At 42.3% G+C, this 27,965-nt stretch overlaps 2 protein-coding genes across 5 annotated transcripts in view; both read left to right on the top strand.

The window, feature by feature from the left end:
- The window catches only part of LOC110521060 (inverted formin-2), a 30,015-nt gene extending 17,460 nt beyond the window's left edge, over positions 1-12,555 (top strand). The window contains exons 15-22 of one of the 3 annotated variants that reach the window (XM_036975882.1): positions 42-220; positions 347-470; positions 622-786; positions 1,008-1,110; positions 2,075-2,227; positions 2,663-3,169; positions 3,298-3,335; positions 11,954-12,555. In XM_036975882.1, the coding sequence (XP_036831777.1) occupies positions 42-220; positions 347-470; positions 622-786; positions 1,008-1,110; positions 2,075-2,227; positions 2,663-3,169; positions 3,298-3,335; positions 11,954-12,007 (1,323 nt within the window). In that variant the 3' untranslated portion in view covers positions 12,008-12,555. Of the gene's footprint in view, positions 1-41; positions 221-346; positions 471-621; positions 787-1,007; positions 1,111-2,074; positions 2,228-2,662; positions 3,170-3,297; positions 4,716-11,953 lie in introns of those variants that run through there. The other 2 variants (XM_036975884.1, XM_036975883.1) reach the window with 2 other exon arrangements.
- A 395-nt stretch (positions 12,556-12,950) lies between these two features.
- Positions 12,951-26,266, top strand: LOC110522301 (adenylosuccinate synthetase isozyme 1 B). 2 transcript variants are annotated; one of them, XM_036975885.1, is made up of 14 exons: positions 12,951-13,263; positions 21,330-21,432; positions 21,572-21,634; positions 21,782-21,832; positions 22,314-22,380; positions 22,670-22,777; positions 22,919-23,000; positions 23,295-23,421; positions 23,829-23,983; positions 24,149-24,273; positions 24,446-24,543; positions 24,697-24,846; positions 24,950-25,030; positions 25,509-26,266. In XM_036975885.1, exons 1-13 carry the CDS (start codon positions 13,096-13,098, stop codon positions 25,000-25,002), a joined length of 1,350 nt encoding a protein of 449 aa, XP_036831780.1. In that variant the 5' UTR covers positions 12,951-13,095; the 3' UTR covers positions 25,003-25,030; positions 25,509-26,266. The 2 variants fall into 2 exon arrangements, with proteins under 2 accessions (XP_036831780.1, XP_021456268.1); XM_021600593.2 differs by having other exon boundaries at positions 24,950-26,266.
- Positions 26,267-27,965: the final 1,699 nt, after the last annotated feature.

Here is a 27,965-nt window from a genome sequence, read left to right on the forward strand (position 1 = left end):
CGACGACTCCTGACGCTGGTCTGTCTAACTTTGTTCTACAGGGAAGCCACACAGGGAACGCTGAGGGCTTCAAGATCAGCACACTGTTGAAACTCACTGAAACCAAGGCCAATAAAAGTCGCATCACGCTGCTCCACCACATCCTAGAGGAGGCTGAGCAGAACCATGATGACCTGTTGAACCTTCCAGATGATCTAGAGATCTGTGAGAAGGCTGCTCGGTAATGGGGGGGGGGAAGCTGTATACAACTTTTGCAATTTTTCAGTGGTGCCAACATTGTAGAGTAATCAAAGCTTGACATGGGAGGCTATGCTAATCTTACCAAGTTTGTAATTTCTTTCCACAGTGTGAATTTGGAGTCTCTCCAGTCAGAGGCGAGCTTGCTCATCAAGCGGTTGAAAGATTCAGAGAAGAAGGTGGCTTCCTCCTCTGTGGCGGCCATCAAGGAGCAGTATCTCACTGCCATACAGGTGGGTTGCTATACCTCTCCTCATCACCAGAGAGCAGGTGACTGTGGTTTCACACAAGCGGCCCTTTAATGGTGTCAGAGATTAGCATGCCATCAGGTTGGTTGCCAGATCATAACTAAATACAGCTCCCTGAAATGGCTGTCTACTCTAGGGAAGCCAGGAGGCCTGCAGGGAACTGGAGGCGAGGTTTGCCTCCATCGACAGGAAGAAGGAGGATCTGGCACAGTATCTGTGTGAGGACTCATCCCGTCTCTCCCTGGAGGACTTGTTCAGCACTTTACATTCCTTCAGGGGACTCTTCATCAAAGCTCTCAAGGTGAGGGAAACAAATGACTTATGGACACTTTGTGTCTATTGACTTTCCTATATAAAACTTGAAGCATTTATTCCAAAAACTGGGCCATAACTTTGGACTGGATAGGTCCCCAAGTTTTGTTTAGAGACTAAATATCACATTGCTATGGTTTCACATTTGCATTGTGGACACCTGTGCTGCTCTGTTTTCTCTTGCTTTTTATGTTTTTATTTTTATCGTAGGACAATCAGACCCGCCGAGAGCAAGCGATTAAGGCTGAGAAGAGGAAGAAACAGCTGGAAGAGGAGGATTCCAAGAGACCAAGGGGGGAGAACAGGAAGATAAGTAAGTATAACCGGCAGCCAACACTCCAAATAAGTGTTACCTCATGGCCATCCCTGGTAGAGCCCTGCACAGGCATTATTTTAAAGCCTACCCATGCCCACGATGTTCAGGCCCCACCCTACCCAGGTCCAATTGCTTCTGCCAAATTTAAGGCCCTGCCCGAATCAGAAATAACTTCCTCCGTTAATATCCATTAGCTGCTAGTCTCTGTCCCTTGCTCCCTGTGCTGCTCGCACTGCAAGCACACTGCATGCACACTGTGCATGTCTCTGCTAGTGTGAGTATCCCTAGCAATGCCTCTGTTCAATGACAGAGAACAGTTGATTGTAAACTAGCTACTTTATCACTCTAAACTCAGTCAACTCAAGGAACATTATTTTCAGTAAAATAATCTCATGTGGACTCGTACAATGTTCTGGTCTTATATTTTACAACATTGAAGAACTTCTGACGCATGATATGTACTGTGCAGCAGAGCATGAGCAACTGGCTCTGCTTAAATGTTAATTATCAATTTAGTGATGCATGAGCCCTACCTGTACGTACCCTAGTTATAAAATAAAAAAAAACAGGCCCCATCCGGCCCTAACCCTATAATGTCGGGTAGCAGAGCTCTACTTCCTGGTAACTAGTCACGTGTCCCATTACCAACTTCAGACTGCTTCTGAAAGGGTTTCTGCCTGACTGTCTTGATACTCTTCAGAAGATCCCTTTCCTGGTCCTCTCCTTTATCTGCACTGATCTAGAAGAACTGGGGAAGTGAAAGCATTGCTCACACAAGACTCTTTGCTTTTAAATATCCAGCCTTTCAGTGCAGATGAAGGAAAGGAGACTAGTAAATGATAGAGCTTTCGAGGACGGTCAACACCTGATAGTTGACCAGTGCAAATTCAAACACACTACCAGAACATTGCATGTATCAAGAGTGGACTGTTTTGAGATTCACCCCCTCTCTCACCCCCAGTTCGTAAAGCCCCCCCGGTCCAGGAGGGCTGCATCATTGACCACCTGCTGTCTGACATCAGGAAAGGCTATGCGCTGAGGAAAACCAAGCACCAGGCCGACAGAACCAGCCTGCCTTCTGAGGACAAGAAAGAGGACAGCATTCAGCCTGGTGGTGAGCATGAAGATGGCACCGGTCATTGATTCTGCCGCTGCCCATGGCTGTTTTTGAAATGCAGTATGTTATTAAGGCCCTGTTCAGTAACTTGGGCTGGGACAATACCAGTATCGCGATACTAATGTTGGAAACAAACATGTTATCCATTCACATATTTATTTTCCAACCTTTAGCACCCAATATTTTACATACAGGAGGATTTTAAAGGACCAAAGAGTTTGTTCAGCTTCGAGTTTTCATTTTTGCCATGGAAGAAAATATTGTGATACTGGTATCACAGCCCTACCAGTAACACTCCCTTACCTCTAACCACTAGGCACTTGGAGATCTAAAAGGGTTGAATGTAGAGGAGGTTTGTAAAGGAGGTAACTGTAGTTAAGCGTGCTTTATGTCAGTCTTTAATTAATATTTTTCCTTTCCCTTCTCCCTTAGAACAGTGCACCAAGCTTAAGGGAACATCTGCTATAGATGCCAAAGAGGAAGTTGAAAAGGGGACTTCACCCATTGACCTAGGACAACAAAGCGGAGATCCGGTCGTAGTGGAGTCCGGCCTCCCCACAGACCCCTCACTTCAGTCGAGTTCTCCCAAAACACCAGGCCCCTCAAACCTTCATACCACCACCAAGGATCACATCCAGAGTGAAGACCTCAAGCTTGGGATGGATTCCTCTACTGACCGCCAGCTCAAGGAGTCCCCAGAGGGGGAGGGGTTTAAGGCCGCTGAATCCAAGGTTGAGAATGTGAACAGGAATGCATTCTCAGCTGCTGGGGATGGTCCAAAGAGCAGAGATGCAGAGACCGATGGGAACAGAGAGAGTGGAGCTGATAGAAATGGGTTAGAGAAGACTCCATCATCAGAGTCCCCCTCAACCACAGCTGATGTCGACGCAGAGTCCAAACATGCACAGAAACGGGGGAGTACTAAGAGACATGGCAAAGGTAATGTATTCAAAACTAACCCCATCTCGATAGAAAATTAACCATGCTTGGGAGCATATCTTGATTTCATATTTCTTTAGGCCTGTAAGAAAAACATTGTTTCTTGTCTTTTAATTCTCTAAAAACAGCCAAGCGCAAAGGAAAAGACCACACTAAACTTAAAAAGGTGTGTGTGTTACAATGAGGGAGGTTCTCCTCCTTTCAGGCTATCAGAAACACCATCCACTAAGCTTGCATGGATCTCACTGGATCCTTGGTGATTTAAGGGTCCTGTTTCACTGGCTATTCTGCATCTTGGCCATCCTGCACATCCCTCCCTTTTCCTTAGTGACCTTTCTGAAGCTATTTGCAGTTACTGTTCCTGCTTGAGCTCTCTTCCATGTCTGTGGTATGGTTAGCCTGGCTGGCTTCCTGTTGGTGCTTTATGTTTGACTTCCAGGGGCTTTTTGGTGGTTGTATATTGTCTGTCAGCTAATACCGGGTGGTTGGAGATTCATAGGCTTGCCATCATTGGATCCCCCTAGTACATGAGGTGCCCTTATGATGGGAGATGTGATACCCCTCGCGCCTGACGAAACGCATACCGACTCACTGAACATTGCGGGACCTCAGCCAAACTCTGGACCTTAGCAGAACTCTGCCTGTTCTCCCTACCAACACACAGAGATCAGATCTGGGCCAGTGGTTTTTGTGGGTCATGACAGTGTTGTTGATTCACTTAGTTTGAGTAACTTTTTGTGGATTTCACATTTTGTCAAAGAACATTGCCTCTATAAATGTTGCATTTGATGTGAACACCAACTACTGATTTTTGCCAGATTGTTCTCCATTTCTTTTTTTATGATGAACATGTCAAGAAAGTAGTTTGTTAGTGTGTTGTGAATCTTTGTCACTGCCAAGGGATGTTACAATCACAGATGTCCCCTAAAGATGACATCACTTCATGTTAGGTGTGGGGTCTACGGATCTCGTCTCTTCTAATAGCCAGTGTGCAGAGTGCACCGAGCAAGCGGCTATGGCTCTGTCAAGTTTAAATGTTTTTGCCTCATACACAGGATACAATGGGTGTAAAACATTACTCTGTGTGCTTTTTAAATGCACTTTTCTTGATTTAGATTTTTATTAGGATCTCTTTTTGTCCTCATTTGGACTAATCGTCCAAGAGTCCTTAAACTTTAAAATACAATCCAGTTTTCACAAATAACATGCTGGTACAAACATACCATAATATATAAAGTAAATTAGAAAAAAGAACTAATGACAATCTGAAAAGAGGTTGGTTCAGTCATCTACCATAGTCGTGCACAACATCACAATCCTATTTCCTAGTGGTTCTAAAGTATTCCTGAAATGATTTATTGAAAGATTTATGGTTTCTCAATTTGTATCTTTTTCTTTTCGCTTTGAATCTAAATGTTTTACTTCTTTGCTGGTGTAAGACATGGATGGTCGATATCCCATTCTTTGTATTGACTGAATGTCTCTTATCAACTGAATCCTGCAGTGAATAGATTTTGGCCATAATAAAAAAAGGGTGCTCACTTTATTATCTTGTTGATTGCTGACCACTTAAGAACATTGCATGACTACAACAGAATAATCATATCACCCACCGCCTTGCACAGAAGAAAGCAGCAATCTGAAGCCTTCTCACTTGTTGATTCATTTCCCCACACCACAGAACGGTAGTTCACCCAACTTCCAATTAATATTTGGGTTGTTTACCTAAGAATCTTTCCCAGTTTGATATATAGCTATCCTTCTGACCATGTACCCGATCTTCATTATTTTATCAAATGTATTTTTTATAGCCCTTCGTACATCAGCTGATATCTCAAAGTGCTGTACAGAAACCCAGCCTAAAACCCCTAACAGCAAGCAATGCAGGTGTAGAAGCACAGTGGCTAGGAAAAACTCCCTAGAAAGGCCAAAGCCTGGTTCCTCTCTAGGTTTCTTCCTAGGTTATGTGGGGTGACCAGTCCTCTTCTGCCTGTGCCGGGTGAAGATTATAACAGAACATGGCCAAGATGTTCATAAATGACCAGCATGGTCCAATAATAATAAGGCAGAACAGTTAACTGGAGCAGCAGCACGGCCAGGTGGACTGGGGATAGCAAGGAGTCATGTCAGGTAGTCCTGAGGCATGGTCCTAGGGCTCAGATCCTCAGAGAGAGAATTAGAGAACGCACACTTAGATTCACACAGGACACCGAATAGGACAGGAGAAGTACTCCAGATATAACAAACTGACCCTAGCCCCCCGACACAAACTACTGCAGCATAAATACTGGAGGCTGAGACAGGAGGGGTCAGGAGACACTGTGGCCCCATCTGAGGACACCTCTGGACAGGGCCAAACAGGAAGGATATAACCCCACCCACTTTGCCAAAGTACAGCCCCTACATCAGAGGAATTATGAGCTGACCAAAGTTGAGAATGGCGCTCGGATGTATAGCGGCCGTTTTACAGGCTCTTGACCAAATTATGCTATTTAGTGTGTTTGTTTTGCGCTGACATATTTTTTTTACATAATGTTTCCTTTGACTGAAAATAGCTGTTCTGATGTCCAGAAGCGATCATTAACCTCGAACTGGATGAAGAATTCTACTTCAATGCCTCATCCGTGCAGGACATACTGCTCACCCGGGACCAGGCCCTAATCCCCGACGCTCAGAAGTGGAAAAGCCGCCAAACATGGGGGCACCTTGATTAAATAAACCGCCTCTACCCTCTGTTCTATTGGTGAATGTACAATCTCTGGATAACAAACTAAGCTCAGTTCGAGACTATCCTGTCAACGGGACCTGAAGAAGTGCAGTATCCTATGCCTCACAGTATATTAACCAACGAGGACGGTTAGTATTCAGACGCCTTGACTTTTTCCACATTTTTGTTACGTTACAGCCTTATTCTAAAATGTATTAAATATTTTGAATCAATCTACACAATACCCCATAATGACAAAGCAAAAACATTTTTGCAAATGTATTCAAAATAATAACCGATACCTTATTTACATAAGTATTCAGACCATTTGCTATGAGACTTGAAATTGAGCTCAAATGGCTCTTCAACTTGATTGCAGTCCACCTGTGGTCAATTCAATTGATTTGACATTTGAAAAGGCACACCTGTCTATATAGTGCATGTCAGAGCAAAAACCAAGCCATGAGGTAGAAGGAATTGTCCGTAGAGCTCCGAGACAGGATTGTGTTGAGGCACAGATCTGGGGAAGGGTACCTCAACATTTATGCAGCTTGGAATTCCCCAAGAACACAGTGGCCTCATCATTCTTAAATGGAAGAAGTTTGGAACCACCAATATTCTTCCTAGAGCTGAGCAATCTGGGGAGAAGGGCCTTCGTCGGGGAGGTGACTAAGAACCCGATGGTCACTCTTGACGACAGAGTTCCTCTGGAGATGGGAGAACCTTCCAGATGGAAAACCATCTCTGCAGCACTCCACAAATCAGGCCTTTATGGTAGAGTGGCCAAACAGTAGCCACTCCCCAGTAAAAGGCACATAACAGCCCGCTTTGTTTGCCTAAAGGACACTGACCATGAGAAACAATATTCTCTGGTCTGACGAAACCAATATTGAACTCTTTTTGGCCTGAATGCCACGCTTCCTGGCACTATCCCAACTGTGAAGCATGGTGGCAGCATGCTGTGTGGATGTTTTTCCGCAGCAGGGACTGGGAGACTAGTCAGACAATGTTTTTGCCCAAATGCATCTTCAATTTTTTATGTCGGATTAAAATTGGGAAACAGCGTCCATAAGGTAACCATTTAGATTTAGATCCATTTGGACTGAATAAGTTACGTTTTTATTACACTCTCAATTTACCACTCTCACGTGCACATTTCTGCCCACTATAAACCAATGATGTGCTTGCTTTTGTAGTATTTCTGAAAATGCTAACATCCTTTCAGCTAAATCTCAGTTCTAAAACCGGATGCTACTCCGTTGCTTCGCAACAGTAGCAGCTAGCTACACCAGTTGCATGAGAAGCAAAAGGAAGGTATCTAGCTTTGGTATGTTTTGTAATGGAAGTTTTTTTTTATATGGCTGAAGTCATCTGTGTAAACTGCTGACCTGGACACTTGCGTGTAATCAGAGCACAAATAAGCTAGCGAACGTCCTTGGTTGCTATTATAGCCAGTTACATACACCAAACTGGGAAAACTGCCACGCTGCTAATACAATCATGCACCAGAACAGACTTGTTGCTGTTGGAAGATGCAGAGCAAATTATATCCCTTACCTTAAGTATTAATTCCATACGCTCTCTCTGTCACTGCAACTATCTTCGTGTAATTATAATTCAATACAGTGTCAAGTTACTTTTTGTGTTCCCGCAAGTAAAAAGAAGCAAGGGTGCAATTGCAAACGAAGCACACAGATAAAACAACAACATAATAATTGTTGTTTGCTTGCGCAGTCAAAAGAGAACGCCATGCTTGCTAACTTGATTAACTGTGATAAAACGAAACTGTTTTCAACACCAATGTTTGTGATTATTAAAAAAAATAAAATAAATACCAATCAAGAGAAATAAACATTCGTTCAGTGAGTGAATGAACAAAAAAAATAATGGAACGAACACGTGCTATCATCAAACCATTTAAAATGATGTCAACTTGACGTATTTATAACGGAGTTCGTAGCATAATGTGATTTTGAAGGTCCTGGGTTAGCCTACCGGAGTTTAAAAATAAAAAAATTTTTTTTTTACCATTCTGTCATTTTCATTTATTAGGTGTCTCTTAACCCTTGTGTAGTCTTAACATTCTGTGTACTCCCCTTGTCCTAAGGGTCAAGAATTACCCGCCTTCACCAAACCGCTAATATAAAACGGCTTAATTTAATTTTAAAGCCCAAATCTATTTTGCATGAAGAAACAACCTGTCATTCATCAAAAACTTTGAATATTTGGGTTTTCCTTCTTCACAATGCAGAAAGACTGCATTTTAATCTGTGGACAACACTAAATTTTTTTATTACAACACACCTGTCATTGTTTTCACTAAAGTAGAGGATTATTATTATTGCTAGAGGTACTGCATAAGTGTGTAAACTATTTTTTTTTTAGCAAGAGATAGCACTTGTATATCCTAAAGTAGTTTCTAATGCATTTTATGGAAGGGAAACATTGACAGTCTTGAACTTTTTTTGCAACATAGCGATATATTCTGTACAATGAGGAATTCAAATACTAGTCTTCTTCCCCCAAAAATTAACCATTGCCCCCACCCACAAGGTGTATAAACAATAAGAATAAGATACAAACACAATAACTCTAATTAGCACATGTAGGACAGTGTGCATGGACTTTCTCAGATGTATTTCTCACATGTGCAGCACCTGTATTTGTTTTACATTCATTCTTTGGAAGACACAATTGGCATCTCTTCCTTTTTGCCTGCCCCAGCTGCAGCCTCAAGTGGATCAGGACAAGATTCAGCCCCCTGAACAGCTTTCACAAGCGCTGCAGTGGCTGCTGTGTGGGGGAGATGCTCCCTTTGAATTAATAGGGTTACCAGTGCCTTTCCCAGTTGCTCCAAGAACACCTTGTTCTGCTTATCACTAAAGCATTGTATGAGGACATTTCAATGATGTTATGGAAGATAACCAGGGGCCAGCGGGCAGTCATCCTCCTGCAGCTGTAAGTTCCAATCACCTTGTCCATGTTGTCCAAGCCTCCTTCGTTGTGGTTGTAGTCCAGGATGATGGCTGGCTTCCTGTCCTCACGATCACTGATCTCAGCTATTTCGTGCAGTATGCTCAAGAGCACCACAGCCTTGTTCCTCTTTGGGGGCTAAGAAACTACTGGTGGTGGGGGTGAAGGCAAACTTTGAGAAGGCCTCTCTCCCCCTTGTTGCGAGGAGTGCAGGGGGGGAACTCATCTGTCAGATGCACGCCATCCCTACGGTAAAAATGCATGCGATAAGGCTTGAACAAGAGAGCCTGCAATAACCCTGTAGCTCTTCAAGAGCAACTGTGGCCATCCCTGAATTGTACGTACAACATTTACTGTATCTGATGTACGTTTTGATTGTGATATATTTTGTATTTCAAACTGGGAGGTTTGAGCTCTGAATGCTGATTGGCTGACAGCCGAGGTATATCAGACCATATACCACGGGTATGACAAAACAATTATTTTTACTGCTCTAATTACATTGGTAACCAGTTTTAAAATAGCAATAAGGCAACTCGGGTTTGTGATATGGCCAATATACCACGGCTAAAGGCTGTGTACAGGCACTCCATGTCGCGCAAAAGAACAGCCCTTAGCTGTGGTATATTGGCCATATACCACACCACCTCTGGCATTATTGCTTAAATAACTCAGTATTATTTACAGGTAATGTAGTATAAATGTTGATTTCTTTTTTTTTTTTTTTTGTATGTGTTTTCCGGGAGCTTTCTCAATTGTCTTGTTAAAAAAGATCAGGGAACATTTTTCTAGTTTACTCCATATTGGCTCAAGTTTTTGTTTTGTTTTTTTCACTTCCCTCTTACTATTAAATAATGACTAATAACTACATCATTTTTCTTGCCATTTGTCATTATTGTGTACTTTCACTTTACTGTTATTGCTTTGTTTTGCAGTATTATGTTGTATAATCACCTTCCGGTGTAAAAACCATGGCGAAAAAGGGAAGTGTGCATTGGTCTGAAGGATTGGTCTGAAACTGAAAATAAAGGAAACTCACATGAGCACCATAATGTGTACTTTCCCTCTACCAAGTTTTTCCAGTTCACAGGTTTTACCTACTAAAGTCTTCAGAGGGATAATGAACTTTAGTGTCCTGCTAATGAAGTTATGTATATAAAGTGCATTCAGAATGTATTTAGACCCCTTGACTTTTTCCACGTTACGTTACAGCCTTATTCTAAAATTGATTCAAGTGTTTATTTCACTTCAATCTACCCACACTATCCAATAATGACAAAGCAATAGTTTTTTAAAAAATGTTTTTACATTTCTGCACATGTATTAAAAATAAACTGAAATATCACATTTGCATAAGTATTCAGGCCCTTGACTCAGTACTTTGAAGCACCTTTGCCAGCGATTACAGTTTTAAAGTGTTCTTGGGTATGAGCTTGGCACACCTGTATTTGGGGCGTTTCTCCCATTTAAAAAATAAATATTCTGCAGATCCCCTCAAGCTCTGTCAAGTTGAATGGGGAGTGTCGCTGCACAGATATTTTCAGGTCTTTCCAGAGATGTTCGATCTGGTTCAAGTCCGGCTTTGGCTGGGCTACTCAAGGACATTCAGAGACTTTTCCCAAAGCCACTCTTGCATTGTCCTGGCTGTGCGTTTTGGGGTCGTTGTCCTGTTAGAGGGTTAACCTTTGCCCAAGTCAGAGGCCCTGAGCAGGTTTTCATCAAGGATCTTTCTGTACTTTGCTACTTTCATATTTTCCTCAATCCTGACTAGTCTCCCAGTCCCTGCCGCTGAAAAACATCCCCACAGCATGATACTGCCACCACCGTGCTTCATCGTAGGGAGGGTGCCAGGTTTCCTCCAGACGTGATACTTTGCATTCAGGCCAAAGAGTTCAACCTTGTTTTCATCAGACCATAAAATACTGTTTCTCATGGTCTAAGACTTTAGATGCCTTTTGGCAAACTCCAAGTGGGCTGTCGTGCCTTTCACTGATGGCTTCTGTCTTTCAGTGGCTTCTGTCTGGCCACTTCCATAAAGGCCTGATTTGGTGGAGTGCTGCAGAGATGGTTGTCCTTCAGAAAGGGTTTCCCATCTCCACAGAGGAACTCTGGAGCTCTGTCAGAATGACCATCGGGTTCATGATCGCCTCCCTGATCAAGGCCCTTCTCCCCCAATTGCTCAGTTTGGCCAGGCAGTCAGCTCTAGGAAGAGTCCTGGTGGTTCCAAACTTCTTGCAGTTAAGAATGATGGAGGTCACTATGTTCTTGGAGACATTTTCGATGCTGCAGAAAGGTTTTGGTACCTTTCCCCAGATCTGTGCCTTGACAATCTTATCTCTGAGCTCTACGGACAATTCCTTTGACCTCATGGCTTGATTATTGCTCTGACATGCACTGCCAACTGTAGGACGTTTTTATATAGACCGGTGTGTGCCTTTCCAAATAAGGTCCAATCAATTGAATTCAACACAGGTGGACTCCAAGTTGTAGAAACATCTTTTGACCTTGAGATGTTTCTACAACTTGATTGGAGTCCACAGGATGCTCCTGAGCTCAATTTTGAGTCTCATAAGAGGGTCTGAATAATTATGTAAATAAGGTATTTCTGATTTTGTTATTTTTAATACATTTGCAAACATTTCTACAAACCTGTTTTTGCTTTTGTCATTAGGGTTCATAGTGAGTACATTTTTTATTAAATCAATTTTTGAATAAGGCTGTAACGTAACAAAATGTGGAACAAGTCAAGGGGTCGGAATAGTTTTCAAAGGCACTGTATCATTAGGATGTATGTATTTTTACATAGGCCTGTTGTAAATGTATTGTAGCGTCTTAATTGCAAAAAGAAATATGAATACACAACTTTTAGCTACGGTCATTTGACAGATAATGAACTGTCCATTGTTCAGCACAGCAATTGATAAAACAGGACCTTTTTTAAAATTAAAAAATGTTAGTGAGGCATAACTTTAACTTAGGTGACAGAAGACTGGACAATCATCACAGGGAGCAAAGGTTATCAACTGTCTCCTCTTGTAGGGCAAATTAAATGGTATAGCTGTGTTGTGTATGGGACAGCACTGATCTTTTATCTCTATTTCTAGGTGGACGCAAAAAGAAGGATGAGCCCAAAGGCAAAAAGAAGCAATGAACTTTGACTCCATCTTCCAGTGCTCTGTTTTAGCTCTGCCAAACAAATTCTATGGCATAATATACATTTGTATACTGTACTTACAAATATCTATGTCAGCCATGTTTTTCTCACTGTTTTCAAAAGGAGTAGGCCTACCTAGCGAACCTAGGTTTGTTTTTCAAATGGAGACCTGCCTTATTACACCCATATAGAGGGGTCTTTGTATTATTTACTACATCAATAAAAGGTCATGTGGCAATGATATCACAGAAACCGCTTGGCAACCAACCACTTCATCATGATGATGGGACCATTTTGCACTTTATACTTTCATCATGGACCTTCAATGTATTGGACACAGTTTCATTGAAATATGATACATTATTTTAAGAAAGTCAACATTTCTATGTATAACATGTTATGTGGACTTGTTGATACAGCCGCTGTCATTTCATTTGACAAATACAGGGCCAATTTAGCTTACAGTCATAGTAGGAATATTGGTTCATGATCAATTAAGTATTACATATTGACCATAAAAATCTCACCTGTTTTCAGACATGGTACCAGTTATTGTTTCTTTTTTTACACTCTTTGCATTCACACAAGCACAATTATCTGCATTGCAAATAGATTGGATAATCAGAAATGTAATGTAGGCTATTATGAAAATACAATACAATTATACATTTTGCTTTTAACCACACCAAATTAGGTTGTCCTATATTTATGTGTAATAGGGACAGTATGTTCACAGTTAAAAGTATTGCATTTAGGGTACATTGGTCCAACACAGTGCGCACGTAGTATCATCCGAACGAGACTTGGAGAATGATTCATTGAAAATGCACACAAAAACACGGCTACACTATATGATTTCTCATTGGCTATCGCTTTGGTGGTAGCCTAACTCTTGAAACTGAGTGATAAGGGGCTGACGGTAAAAATAGACACGAGATCATGTGTAGTCTATCGTGCACGTGTCTCTACATCAACAGGCGGATAACCCGTATTTGGTTACACCGGACTCAGACTTGAGGGGGTATTTTTCCCATCACATAGGCCTTCGGGTTGTCGTTTCTACTGCGATCGGTGCACTAGTGTAGGCAAAACATGTCTCACAAAGCTTGTTACACAAACCCAGGAGCAGGGGTTAAGCGACCCCGTAACGACACAGGGAACAAGTTGACAGTTGTACTTGGTGCACAATGGGGCGATGAAGGGAAGGGAAAAGTGGTCGACTTGTTGGCGACAGAGTCGGACATCATTTGCAGATGCCAGGTGAGGATATAAGATTAAAACGCACTCTTTTTTTCTTATTTGTTCTTTGTAATATTTGCATTTGTTTATTTTGGAGAAGTTGCACTTGCAAGATAATATGCGCAAAGGCGCATATTTTTTATTTTGACCCAAATTGCTTTATGCACCGGTTATCTTGCAAGTGCCTTAGTATATTTATTTCTGTGAGAAATGTCACACAGTGTACAGTATGTGCCATTGTGCAAAATGTATATATTGATTAATTGTGCAGTCAGGGGTCATAGCGCAATAGTTGACTTTGTTTCCAGGCGCATGAAAGAAAACATACTAAGGCATTCACTATTTCAGCACGGCACCGTAGAATGTTGGGTTGAAAGACACTGCGTTTATAAATAAAAGCACATTCCGTTATGTTGTAATAAGAACCCGGCTCAACAGAAGTTTGGAGCTCGTGTTGACGTGCCTAGCGTATCTATGCAAGCTCTATTACAGTATGGGCTCGCGGAGACCAGTGCCACAGTGTGCTATACTTTGTTCCAGACAGCCCGAGTGGTAAAGGTCTCAGCGATGTCAGTGGCATGCCGCATTCCCTTCAGTCATATGGCCTGATAAATGTCAATGCTCATTGAGGCGCCCAACAGCGTAGGTCATCAGTGTAGTGGTAGACTAACCAACTGTGATTTACGGAAGGGGACATATTACAGATTTATTGGAAAAGCTGCTGAAAATATATTGCAACCAATAAATGTAACAGTGCGAGTTGAGCCTAGCCATCTAACTATTTGAAGAATTTGAACCATTTTTAGACCCCTGTTAGCCTGTCCTTCAGTGAATGGATCTCAAGCCTCTCACAGTTTGCACCCATTTATTTCAGTGTATCCTGGGAAACAGCTTACAATAGGTCTACATTCCTTTATGCAACTCTAGACCCACCATGGTGGACTGAATAGACACTATCTCTCCTAATTATAACACTGATGTCACCAGAGGGAAACTTCCTCGATGTCATAGTTAAGTGACAGAGACATAGGTTGTCATGTCGACTAGCATGGCATTCACTAATCATGGCATGTTTGATATAAAATATGTTAAAATCAAGAATCAATTTTAGAAGCTTTAGCATTTTTTACATTTGGTCACTAAAGAGGTACTGCAACAGAAAAATACTGTCTTTCCCCCTGGAATTCCATTTTCATCCAAATTTATCTGGATTTTCTTGAGATGCTTGGGACATCAAGTGAGCACTTTTTCCAGTGATAACACAATACAGGAAGTTAGAGAGAACCATTTATTTTGTGTATGTTCTTGTCGGCACTGTCGATACAGACCTCCAAAAGATGGAGGCCGAAATATTCTCAATCCAATAAAGAAAACCATGGCATTTTTTAAGAGTGGTGTTCAATTATCCAAATTGAGAGTGTTGGGCAGTGACAATGTGCAGCAGTGTCCTAAGGTCCCAAGGTCACTCCGACTATCATTCTGAGGACTGCTTCTGTGAAGATAAGCCTGTTTTAGTGCATAATGTAATCAAAGAGGAATTTGGGCAAAGTAAAGATACGTCACTGAACTATGACAAACGTGCTAAACCCTCAAGGTTCCAAATTTTACATTCTTCTGAAATAAAATCTTCCTTATTGAATATGTCAAAATGGTGTTTTATCTCCAAACTTTTGTTTGCATGTCTTACGGATATTGTATACTGTAACTATTTTTTCTAGATTAATTATTTGATTCTTGCTTCATATTGTTCACTCTGTATTCATTTTCAGTGCTACAGTAAAAATATTTGGATCAGGACATTCTGGTCTTTTGACTGACAAATCAACACTGGTTGATTTGTTAGAAAGTAACCTTAGAAATATGGCAGGGTCAATCTATATGAAGCTTCTGCTGATGACAGAGATGTCTTAATGTTTATTTATGTGATTGGCAATAAAAAGTGTTAGCATTTGCATGTTTAGTTTCCTCTTTGGCATTGAGGAAGGAAGGGATTGAGACTGGTATTGGTAAACCCAGCCAAGAGCTGCCCAGTGACGCAAGCCTACCAGACTAACTAAAAGCTTTTTATGCTTGCTTCGAGGTAAGCAACACTGAAGCATGCATGAGAGCACCAGCTGTTCCGGACGACTGTGTGATCACGCTCTCCGTAGCCGATGTGAGCAAGACCTTTAAACAGGTCAACATTCACAAGGCTGCGGGGTGTCAGGGAAAAATTACATACTTACTTGATTTGTTTGATATTAATGGTAAACAATTATATATTTAACTAAGAGTAAGGCTGAGTTTTTATGGTGTCCACTAGCTTCCTGCAGATAGTCTGTGCATTGAGGAAATTGATTTTACTAGAGGGCTATAAAACTTTACAGCCACATTCCTTTCTGTGACCAGTGGTGCACTGGGGAGATGTATTCCATGGAAAGGATGTGGGGTGGTTCTAACTGGGATAGAGATGGACTGGAACAAAGGGTCCTAGACATCCTGGCATCAGGGAAATTAAGCCAGGGTTGGGGGTTAGAACAACACCAATGACAGGATGAACCCAAAGTGGCTTATGATGTTTTTGATCTGCCTGAGAAGGATGGAACTAAACATTCTTAGTGTCCTACATAAGATGTCTGTTTTTCATTTTTAGAGAAGCTCTCGGTAACACAACTTAGAGTGTGCGGTCGATGGTTTCATTATTGCAATAACTAATCGATGTTGAATAAAGATGATTGTTTGAATAATTGTCCGTCAATAAAATGTATTTATAAAGCCCTTTTTACATCAGCTGATGTCACAAGGTGCTGTACAGAAACCCAGCCTAAAACCCCAAACAGCAAGCAATGCAGGTGTAGGAGCACGGTGGCTAGGAAAAACTCCCTAGAAAGGCCAGAACCTAGGAAGGAACCTAGAGAGGAACCAGGCTATGAGTGGTGGCCAGTCCTCTTCTGACTGTGCCGGGAATTTTAACAGAACATGACCAAGATGTCTAAATATTCATTAGATGAGGGTCAAATAATAATAATCACAGTGGTTGTAGAGGGTGCAACAGGTCAGCACCTCAAGAGTAAATGTCAGTTGGCTTTTAATAGTGTATCATTCAGAGTATTTCTACCGCTCCTGCTGTCTCTAGAGAGTTGAAAACAGCAGGTCTGGGACAGGTAGCATGTCCGGTGAACAGGTCAGGGTGCCATAGCTGCAGGCAGAACAGTTGAAACTGGAGCATACCCCCGGACAAGGCCAAACAGGCAGGATATAACCCCACCTACTTTGCCAAAGCACAGCCCCCACACCACTAGAGGGATCTCTTCAACCACCAACTTACCATCCTGAGACAAGGCCGAGTATAGCCCACGAAGATCTCCCCCAATGCACAACCCAAGGGGTGGCACCAACCCGGACAGGCAGACCACGTCAGTGACTCAACCCACTCAAGTGACGTACCCCTCCTAGGGATGGCATGGAAGAGCACCAGTAAGCCAGTCACTCAGCTCCTGTAATAGGGTTTGAAGCAGAGAATCCCAGTGGAGAGAGGGGAACTGGCCAGGTTCAGGAGGCCTGTGTCTTGTGACCGTACGTGTAGGTATGTACGGCAGGACCAAATCAGAAAGATAGGTAGGAGCAAGCCCATGTAATGCTTTGTAGGTTAGCAGAAAAACCTTGAAATCAGCCCTTCCCTTAACAGGAAGCCAGTGTAGAGAGGCTAGCACTGGAGTACTTTGATCAAATTTTGTGGTTATAGTCAAGATTCTAGCAGCCGTGTTTAGCACTAACTGAAGTGTATTTAGTGCTTTATCCAGGTAGCCGGAAAGTAGAGCATTGCAGTAGTCTAACCTAGAAGTGACAAAAGCATGGATTAATTTTTCTGCATCATTTTTGGACAGAAAGTTTCTGATTTTTGCAATGTTACGTAGATGTAAAAAAGCTGTCCTTGAAACAGTCTTGATGCGTTAGTCAAAAGAGAGACCAGGGTCCAGAGTAACGCCAAGGTCCTTCACAGTTTTATTTGAGATGACTGTACAACCATCAATATTAATTTTCAGATTCAACAGAAAATCTCTTTGTTTCTTGGGACCTAGAACTAGCATCTCTGTTTTGTCAAAGTTTAAAAGTACAACATTTGCCGACATCCACTTCCTTATGTCTGAAACACAGGCTTACAGGGAGGGAAATTTGGGGCTTCACCATGTTTCATCGAAATGTACAGCTGTGTGTCATCCGCATAGCAGTGAAAGTTAACATTATGTTTCCGAATGACATCCCCAAGAGGTAAAATATATAGTGAAAGCAATAGTGGTCCTAAAACAGAGCCTTGAGGAACACCAAAATGTACAGTTGATTTGTCAGAGGACAAACCATCCACAGAGACAAACTGATATCTTTCCGACAGATAAGATCTAAACCAGGCCAGAACTTGTCCGTTTAGACCAATTTGGGTTTCCAATCTCTCCAAAAGAATGTGGTGATCGATGGTATCAAAAGCAGCACTAAGGTCTAGGAGCACGAGGACAGATGCAGAGCCTCGGTCTGATGCCATTAAAAGGTCCTTTACCACTTTCACAAGTGCAGTCTCAGTGCTATGATGGGGTCTAAAACCAGACTGAAGCGTTTCGTATACATTGTTTGTCTTCAGGAAGACAGTGAGTTGCTGCGCAACAGCAGTGAGGTCTCTTCGATATTGCACGGTAATGTCTTTCCAAGCTAGTCGGGAGACTTCCAGTTTGGTGTAGCGCCATTTCCGTTCCAATTTTCTGGAAGCTTGCTTCAGAGCTCGGATATTTTCTGTATACCAGGGAGATAGTTTCTTATGATAAATGTTTTTGTTTTTAGGGGTGCGACTGCATCTAGGGTATTGCGCAAGGTTAAATTGAGTTCCTCAGTTAGGGGGTTAGCTGATTTTTGTACTCTGACATCCTTGGGTAGGTGGAGGGAGTCTGGAAGGGCATCTAGGAATCTTTGGGTTCTCCCAGAATTTATAGTACGACTTTTGATGATCCTTGGTTGGGGTCTGAGCAGATTATTTGTTCTGATTGCAAACATAATAAAATGCTGGTCCGATAGTCCAGGATTATGAGGAAAAACATTAACATCCACAACATTTATTCCACGGAACAAAACTAGGTCCAGAATATGACTGTGGCAGTGAGTAGGTCCGGAGACATGTTGGACAAAACCCACTGAGTCGGTGATGGCACTGAAAGCCTTTTGGAGTGGGTCTGTGTTCACTTTTCCATGTGAATATTAAAGTCACCAAAATGTGAATATTATCTGCCATGACTACAAGGTCCGATAGGAGTTCAGGGAACTCAGTGAGGAACGCTGTATACGGCCCAGGAGGCCTGTAAACAGTAGCTATAAAAAGTGATTGAGTAGGCTGCATAGATTTTATGACTTGAAGCTCAAAAGATGAAAAGTCTTTTTTTTGCTATCATAAATGTTCTGCGCGGGGTATATGGTCACTAGTGTAACCAGGAGGTGAGGCCTCTTTTAACACAGTAAATCAGGCTTAAGCCATGTTTCAGTCAGGCCAATCACATCAAGATTATGATCAGTGATTAGTTCATTGACTATAACTGCCTTGGAAGTGAGGGATCTAACATTAAGTAGCCCTAGTTTGAGATGTGAGATATCACAATCTCTTCCAATAATGGCAGGAATGGAGAAGGTCTTTATTCCAGTGTGATTGCTAAGGCGATTACCGCCATGTTTAGTTTTGCCCAACCTAGATCGAGGCACAGACACAGTCTCAACGGGGATAGCTGAGCTGACTACACTGACTGTGCTAGTGGCAGGCACCACTAAACTGGCAGGCTGGCTAACATCCTGCTGCCTGGCCTGCACCCTATTTCATTGTGGATCTAGGGGAGTTAGAGCACTGTCTATGTTCGTAAATAAGATGAGAGCATCCCTCCAGCTGGAGTCCATCACTCCTCAACAGGCCAGGCTTGGTCCTGTTTGTGGGTGAGTCCCAGAAAGAGGGCCAATTATCTTCAAATTCTATCTTTTGGGAGGGGCAGAAAACAGTTTTCAACCAGCGATTGCATTGTGAGACTCTGCTGTAGAGCTCATCACTCCCCCTAACTGGGAGGGGGCCAGAGACAATGACTTGATGTCGACACATCTTTCTAGCTGATTTACACGCTGAAGCTATGTTGCGCTTGGGACCTCTGACTGTTTCATCCTAATATCATTGGTGCAGACGTGGATAACAACATCCCTATACTCTCTACACTCGCCAGTTTTATCTATAGCCAGCACCATCTTCACCTCCCTAAACACCTCCCTCTGCAACTGGATCCTGGACTTCCTGACGGGCCGCCCCCAGGTGGTAAGGGTAGGCAACAACACATCTGACACGCTGATCTTCAACAATGGGGCCCCTCAGGGGTGCGTGCTTAGTCCCTTCCTGTACTCCCTGTTCACCCACGACTGCGTGGCCAGGCATGACTCCAACACCATCATTAAGTTTGCTGATGACACAACAGTGGTAGGCCTGATCACCGACAACGATGAGACAGCTTATAGGGAGGAGGTCAGAGACCTGGCAGTGTGATGCCAGGACAACAACCTCTCCCTCAATGTGAGCAAGACAAAGGAACTGATTGTGGATTACAGGAAAAGGAGGGCCGAACAGACCCTCATTAACATTGACGGGGCTGGAGTGGTGTGGGTTGAGAGTTTAAACTTCCTTGGTGTCCACCAACAAACTAGAATGGTCCAAACACACCAAGACAGTGGTGAAGAGGGAACAACAACACCTTTTCCACCTCAGGAGACTGAAAAGATTTGGCATGGGTCCCCAGATCCTCAAAAAGTTATACAGATGCACCATCGAGAGCATCCTGACCAGTTACATCACCGCCTGGTATGGCACCTGCTCCTCATCCGACTGTAAGGTGCTACAGAGGATAGTGCGTACGGCCCAGTACATCACTGGGGCCAAGCCTCCTGCAATCCAGGACCTATATAATAGGTAGTGCCAAGTCATAGACTGTTCTCTCCACTACCGCACGGCAAGCGGTACCGGAATGCCAAGTCTAGGTCCAAAATGCTTCTCAACAGCTTCTACCCCCAATCCATAAGACTGCTGAACAATTAATCAAATGGCCACCTGGACTATTTGCATTGGACTATTTGCTTTGACCCACTCCACCCCCTTTGTTTTTATACTGCTGCTACTTGCTGTTTATTGTCTATGTATAGTCACTTTACCCCTACCTGTATGTACAAATTACCTCAACTAACCTTTACATTGACTCGGTACCGGCACCCCCTGTATATAGCCTTCTTATTGTTTTTTTATTGTGTTACTTTAAAAAATATATATTATTATTTCTTAACTCTATTTCTTGAACTGCATTGTTGGTTAAGGGCTTGTAAGTAAACATTTCACGGTAAGGTCTACATCTGTTGTATTCGGCACATGTGACAAATACAATTAGATTTGATTTGATAAATCTGTGGTCCCACTGGTGGAGATGTAAGAAAGGTTCCTGCAGAGGGACAGGAGTGAAATGAAGCTGCAGAGGAGATACTGGAAGTAACAACATACACATTACTTTTAGGACAATGATAAAATGTCCTTATAGGTAACACTTAAAGTCCTCAAAGATTCTTCAAATGGGCTCATTTCTGTCTCCACCTATGCATCATTCAACAAGCAAAAGAAAATAGTGAACTGTATCCTTTGTGCTAAGGAAGAGTTTGGGCTTGTCACTAGTTTACTGCTAAGGATCCATTTGTCCCTGGTTGCACAGATAAGAGGGTGTCCATTTGGGATGCCCCTCTTTCTCTAGCGTGCCTGCCAGGCCCAGGGGATAAGGAGGAGTTACGTGCCTGGGGAATCATGGATACATCAGAAGGGCATACTGCCCCGATCTCTGCTGCTGCTAAAATAGCCCCTACTCTAGTACTGCAGATTGTGGGTTAGTTTGATGTGGGAAGACCTACTGTATTTCCCCAGGCACCCCGCAGGCATGTTATAGTGTGACCAACCAGTCTTGTGTATCTACAGACAGTGGATAATTGTTGGATGGGATAAACTAACCCATACAGTTATCACATTCCTGAGTGCCCTCTCTGTTCTTCTTGTTCTCTGGCCACAGGGCGGTAACAACGCAGGTCACACGGTGGTGGTGGATGGGAAGGAATATGACTTCCACCTCCTACCCAGCGGGATCATCAACTCCAAAGCTCTTTCCGTGATCGGTGTGTACATCCCTATTCCTTGTCTTCAGCAGCTTGCACTGACCAGTCACTCGGCTCTTTGGTTTGCCAGTTGTAGGCCTACCATCCAACCATAGCCCACTGTGTATTCTTACACAGATAATCCCTTCTGTCTCTGCAGGCAATGGTGTGGTCATTCATCTGCCAGGCTTGTTTGAAGAAGCTGAAAAAAATGAAAAGAAAGGTGGGAAGATTTTGATATCAACATTAAGTAGTGTAATTGGCCTATAGTTTGTCTTAGAATGTGCATGTTGATAATCCATTTAGAAAGGAACAGCAAATGAGAGAACAGAGTGATTTTTCCTAACTATTTTATGTTTCCATCCCACAGGCCTTAAAGACTGGGAGAAGAGACTGATAATCTCAGACAGGGCCCACATTGGTAACTAACACTCTTATTGGAAAACAGCTGCATTTAGAGGAGAGGGCAAAGGACATATAGTTCAGATAGTGCTAAAAACAGATAAAACAAACACAGTTGTTTGTTGAGAGAAACAGATGTGGTGTGATAGGATATAATTGATTATTGCTGATTGTCTACCAACCAATTGCTGATCGATTTATGTTATGCACTTTTTACAGTTACTGTAGGTTTTGTAACAATATGGCAATGCAATATTTAATATAGTTTGTGTTGTGACAACAGTTTGACATTGATCACCAGCTGTGAGATGTGGTGAGATGATTTTAAGAATACTTTTTACAGTGCTGGTTAACAGTTGTTGCAGATAAATTTAGGACATGGGAGAGACATGTATCCCATACTCTTACATGTTGCTCACATGTTCCGATGGCATGTTCTGCTGATGACAGGCATATGTTTGTATCCGTGGTGGGAAATAACCTGTGTACCCTTTGGACAGTGTTTGACTTCCACCAGGCAGTTGACGGGCTCCAGGAGGTACAGAGACAAGCGCAGGAAGGGAAAAAGTAAGAACTGGAAATTACACCTTTTTTTCTGTAGGACTCAAACAACACTTTACTAAAGCCTGCAGGTGTAATGCATTACGATGCATTTAGAATGCATTGTAAAACGTGTCATAAATCGTGATACAGTATAAAAGCATGCGATGCTTGTAACATGTTGTTAAGCATTACCTGCATGCTTTAAGTAAAGTGTTACCAGATGAATTGTTTTATAAGAATCATAATTCCTGTAGTGTTGAAATGCTTATATTCCTCAAATATAGTGTTGTAATTCATAATTTACTTCATACAGTATTGGAACCACAAAGAAAGGCATCGGACCAACCTACTCAAGCAAAGCATCACGTACGGGGCTGCGTATCTGTGACCTTCTAGCTGATTTCAAAGACTTTTCTATGAGGTAAGTCTCACCTTCACTCACAGAGGCTGAGGGTTATGGGGAGTGCCAGTTTGGCATTTGGCTCTCTGGACAATGGGAACATTTATTATGGACATATTGCTACAGTATATTCATGTTCTTCTGATGGTGGCTTGGTTCTAGGTTCAAGAACCTTGCCCAGCAGTACCAGGCCATGTTCCCCACACTGGAGGTCGATGTTGACGGTCAACTGAAGAAATTAAAGGTGGATTTCATGAAGTGTGCATTTTTTATGTGTTTTTTTGTGTTTGTGTTGACATGTCGATGGGGTAAATACCCCTCAGCTAGTAGAAAAAGTATGTCAGAATTGTAACAGAGTGGACACACTCATAACTCATCATCATCAACCCATAATAACCATAAAATCCTCTCAGTCATGGGGTGAGGTCTAAATTTAGCATCGGAGAAGCAGATGAGAATTACAGTAGCTCTGCTCTCATGATCCATCTATTCATACAGTAGGAACAAATCAAATCTTGCATCCTGTCTAATCATATAGGAGTATGCTGAGCGGATAAGACCCATGGTGCGAGACGGTGTCTATTTCATGTACGATGCTATTAATGGACCCCCTAAGAAGATTCTGGTGGAGGGAGCGAACGCTGCCCTGCTTGACATTGACTTTGGTAAGGGAATTCTATACTCCCCTATGGCTGACTGTATGAGACGGTTATAGACGCATGAATATGAGTAAGCACTGTTAGCCCAAGAGTCATGGTACTCACTACAGTTAGTCGCTCTGGATAAGAGTGTCTGCTAAATTACTAAAATATAATAGTTTGTTCATAGGCATGGTATGTTTCCTTAGAATGGGTTTGTGTTTGGTTTCTTAAGATAGGCTCAACAACTATTTGGGTCGACACAGTCCTTGGTTACACCTGTTGACACAACCACATATACAATAGTCATTATAATGAAATAGGACGTTTTAAAGGAAGACATTCCCCCACACAGTTTGCTAGCAAATGGTCTGGTGCTCATCCAGGAGGCTATCAGAAATGCATCCCTTTAGAATGTTGCTCTCGTCTCCCAGGAACCTACCCATTTGTGACATCATCAAATTGTACCGTGGGTGGTGTATGTACCGGACTGGGAATCCCCCCTCTGAACATTGGTGATGTGTATGGGGTGGTGAAGGCCTACACCACTAGAGTGGGCATCGGGGCGTTCCCTACAGAACAACTCAATGTGAGTCAAACCCCAAACATGATACACTAATGCAAGTAAGAGGAGCTATAGAGTGAAGAACATAATGTCAGAATTCAAACGCAAAGTAGTCAAGACTACACAGAATAGAGTAGTTGAATGTCTGATTGCTCAGACTTGCTTCTCTGCTGTCATCTGTCCTTACAGGAGGTTGGAGAGCTGCTGCAGACGCGGGGCCATGAGGTGGGCGTGACCACAGGGAGGAAGAGACGCTGTGGTTGGCTGGATCTGGTCATCCTGCGTTACGCCAACATGATCAACGGCTTCACTGCGTGAGTGTCGCTGCAGGGTCTGCCCTGCCCCGAATGTTGTGCAGTCCTGTTACCTTTATTGAAAATTTGGGCCACATTGCCACCTACTGGATCTTATGTGGGGGTGGGGGGGGGGGGGGGGGCTGGAGAGGAGAGATACATGCTACATTTTTTCCTTGTTTTTCAATCACAGGTTTGCATTAACCAAACTTGATATCCTTGATGTGATGGATGAAATCAAAGTGGGAGTGTCTTATAAGCTCAATGGCAAAAAGATTCCCTATTTCCCAGGTAAGACTGACTGAATTTAGTAGTGTATATATTCCTGTATAAATGTATGTGATGAAAGAAGTTGTTGGCTTTATGTTGGCTTATAAGATTATTTTTTCCACTAAACCTTTCTCCATGGACTGTATGACCCATGTCTCCTCCCTGTCTTCTCAGCTAACATGGACGTCTTGCAGAAAGTGGAAGTGGAGTACGAGAAACTGCCTGGCTGGAAGAGTGACACCTCAGCCTGTAGGAAATGGGAAGATCTGCCAGTCAAAGCCCAGAACTACATCCGCTTTGTGGAGATCCACGTTGGCGTACCCAGTAAGTATTCTATTCCAAATTCAGGACCTACCTGTTTTAAAAATAACGAGATCAATACATAAAAACTTTTCAATGGCTCTTAATCAACGTTTTCTCTTTCCAGTCAAATGGGTTGGAGTGGGCAAGGCCAGGGAGTCTATGATCCAGATGTTCTAGGACACAAGACCTTCCTCTCTCCATGAAGGTGAATTGAGGTGCTATGGCTTTATCTGCCCTGGTCAGATTTCCTCTGTTTTGAAAATGTTTTTCCTACTATACGGGGCTGGCGCAGCCACACAAAGTGAGCAAATATGAGACTTTGAGACATGTTCAAAAAATACTTATATTGATTGTGTCACAGTGGCCCTTCTCTGTCGCAATTTACAAACCATGAAATGATTTTAGGTGAGTTCATATAGACTTGTTTATGTCCCAATTCCTTTCTTTGCACTGCTATAGCATTTGAGTATTTTGCAAAATATTGCTTTGATTTGACATTACTGTCATGTCAGGTAGCCTACGCTGTTTAGACTTGAATGAACCTTGGCCAGTATCTGATGCCTAATACTTGCATGCTGATGTAGAACCACAGCTGAAAAAACTATTTTGAACAATGTGTAATGGCCAGAATTATGTAGTCATGAGTATAACATTTAATTTTTTATTTTTTATTTTTTAACTAGGCACTTCAGTTAAGAACAAATTCTTATTTGTAATGACGGCCTACCAAGAGGCAGGGACGTGGGCTGGGAGAAATAAAAAGTTGGACGAAACACACATCACAACAAGAGAGACACCACAACACATAAAGATACATATATACATAATAATAAAGATACATAAGATACAATACATAAAGAGAGACCTAAGACAACAACACAGTATGGCAGCAACACAACACAGCATGGTAGCAACACAACATGACAACAACACGGTAGCGACACAACATGGCAGCAGCACAACATGGTAGCAGCACAAACATGGTGCAAACATTGTTGGGCACAGACAACAGCACAAAGGGCCAGAAGGTAGAGACAACAATACATCATGTGAAGCAGCCACAAGTGTCAGTAAGCTTGTCCATGATTGAGTCTTCGAATGTAGAGATGGTGTGGTCTAGGTGTAAATGATGTGTCCTGTATCATGTTGTCCACATTTTGTTGAAAGCGCACAGATGATCCATTTTCTTTGCTTCTGTGACACATTTGATGATATAAAACAAATGTATTTTTGTACCAATCAAATCTCAGTCCCGATGTATTTTTGCACACGTCAAATTTCAGTTTTTCGTAATATTATGTCCCCCATTGATACTGTACTATAACAGCTAAGATGGCACTGTGATACCCCAAAAGTTATCTAGTGCAATATTGTTACAAGTAGAAATCTTTAAGAAGTGGAAATCTGATATGCAAATAAATCTGTTATATTGCACAATTGATCTGTTGTGTTTTGTCTATTTTGTCTCTGGCTCATCCTTCTGTCAAGAAAAAATACAAATAGTCACAACTCTGGTGAATACTGAGGAAATAGTGTCATCTGCTGGACTAGGTTATTTTATAGTGCCTTGCGAAAGTATTCGGCCCCCTTGAACTTTGCGACCTTTTGCCACATTTCAGGCTTCAAACATAAAGATATAAAACTTTATTTTTTTGTGAAGAATCAACAACAAGTGGGACACAATCATGAAGTGGAACGACATTTATTGGATATTTCAAACTTTTTTAACAAATCAAAAACTGAAAACTTGGGCGTGCAAAATTATTCAGCCCCTTTACTTTCAGTGCAGCAAACTCTCCAGAAGTTCAGTGAGGATCTCTGAATGATCTAATGTTGACCTAACTGACTAATGATGATAAATACAATCCACCTGTGTGTAATCAAGTCTCCGTATAAATGCACCTGCACTGTGATAGTCTCAGAGGTCCGTTAAAAGCGCAGAGAGCATCATGAAGAACAAGGAACACACCAGGCAGGTCCGAGATACTGTTGTGAAGAAGTTTAAAGCCGGATTTGGATACAAAAAGATTTCCCAAGCATTAAACATCCCAAGGAGCACTGTGCAAGCGATAATATTGAAATGGAAGGAGTATCAGACCACTGCAAATCTACCAAGACCTGGCCGTCCCTCTAAACTTTCAGCTCATACAAGGAGAAGACTGATCAGAGATGCAGCCAAGAGGCCCATGATCACTCTGGATGAACTGCAGAGATCTACAGCTGAGGTGGGAGACTGTCCATAGGACAACAATCAGTCGTATATTGCACAAATCTGGCCTTTATGGAAGAGTGGCAAGAAGAAAGCCATTTCTTAAAGATATCCATAAAAAGTGTCGTTTAAAGTTTGCCACAAGCCACCTGGGAGACACACCAAACATGTGGAAGAAGGTGCTCTGGTCAGATGAAACCAAAATTGAACTTTTTGGCAACAATGCAAAACGTTATGTTTGGCGTAAAAGCAACACAGCTGAACACACCATCCCCACTGTCAAACATGGTGGTGGCAGCATCATGGTTTGGGCCTGCTTTTCTTCAGCAGGGACAGGGAAGATGGTTAAAATTGATGGAGAGATGGATGGAGCCAAATACAGGACCATTCTGGAAGAAAACCTGATGGAGTCTGCAAAAGACATGAGACTGGGACGGAGATTTGTCTTCCAACAAGACAATGATCTAAAACATAAAGCAAAATCTACAATGGAATGGTTCAAAAATAAACATATCCAGGTGTTAGAATGGCCAAGTCAAAGTCCAGACCTGAATCCAATTGAGAATCTGTGGAAAGAACTGAAAACTGCTGTTCACAAATGCTCTCCATCCAACCTCACTGAGCTCGAGCTGTTTTGCAAGGAGGAATGGGAAAACATTTCAGTCTCTCGATGTGCAAAACTGATAGAGACATACCCCAAGCGACTTACAGCTGTAATCGCAGCAAAAGGTGGCGCTACAAAGTATTAACTTAAGGGGGCTGAATAATTTTGCACGGCCAATTTTTCAGTTTTTGATTTGTTAAAAAAGTTTGAAATATCCAATAAATGTCGTTCCACTTCATGATTGTGTCCCACTTGTTGTTGATTCTTCACAAAAAAATACAGTTTTATATCTTTATGTTTGAAGCCTGAAATGTGGCAAAAGGTCGC

Source organism: Oncorhynchus mykiss, chromosome 4 (genome assembly GCF_013265735.2).
Source record: "Oncorhynchus mykiss isolate Arlee chromosome 4, USDA_OmykA_1.1, whole genome shotgun sequence".
In the NCBI taxonomy this organism is placed as follows: Eukaryota; Metazoa; Chordata; class Actinopteri; order Salmoniformes; family Salmonidae; genus Oncorhynchus; species Oncorhynchus mykiss.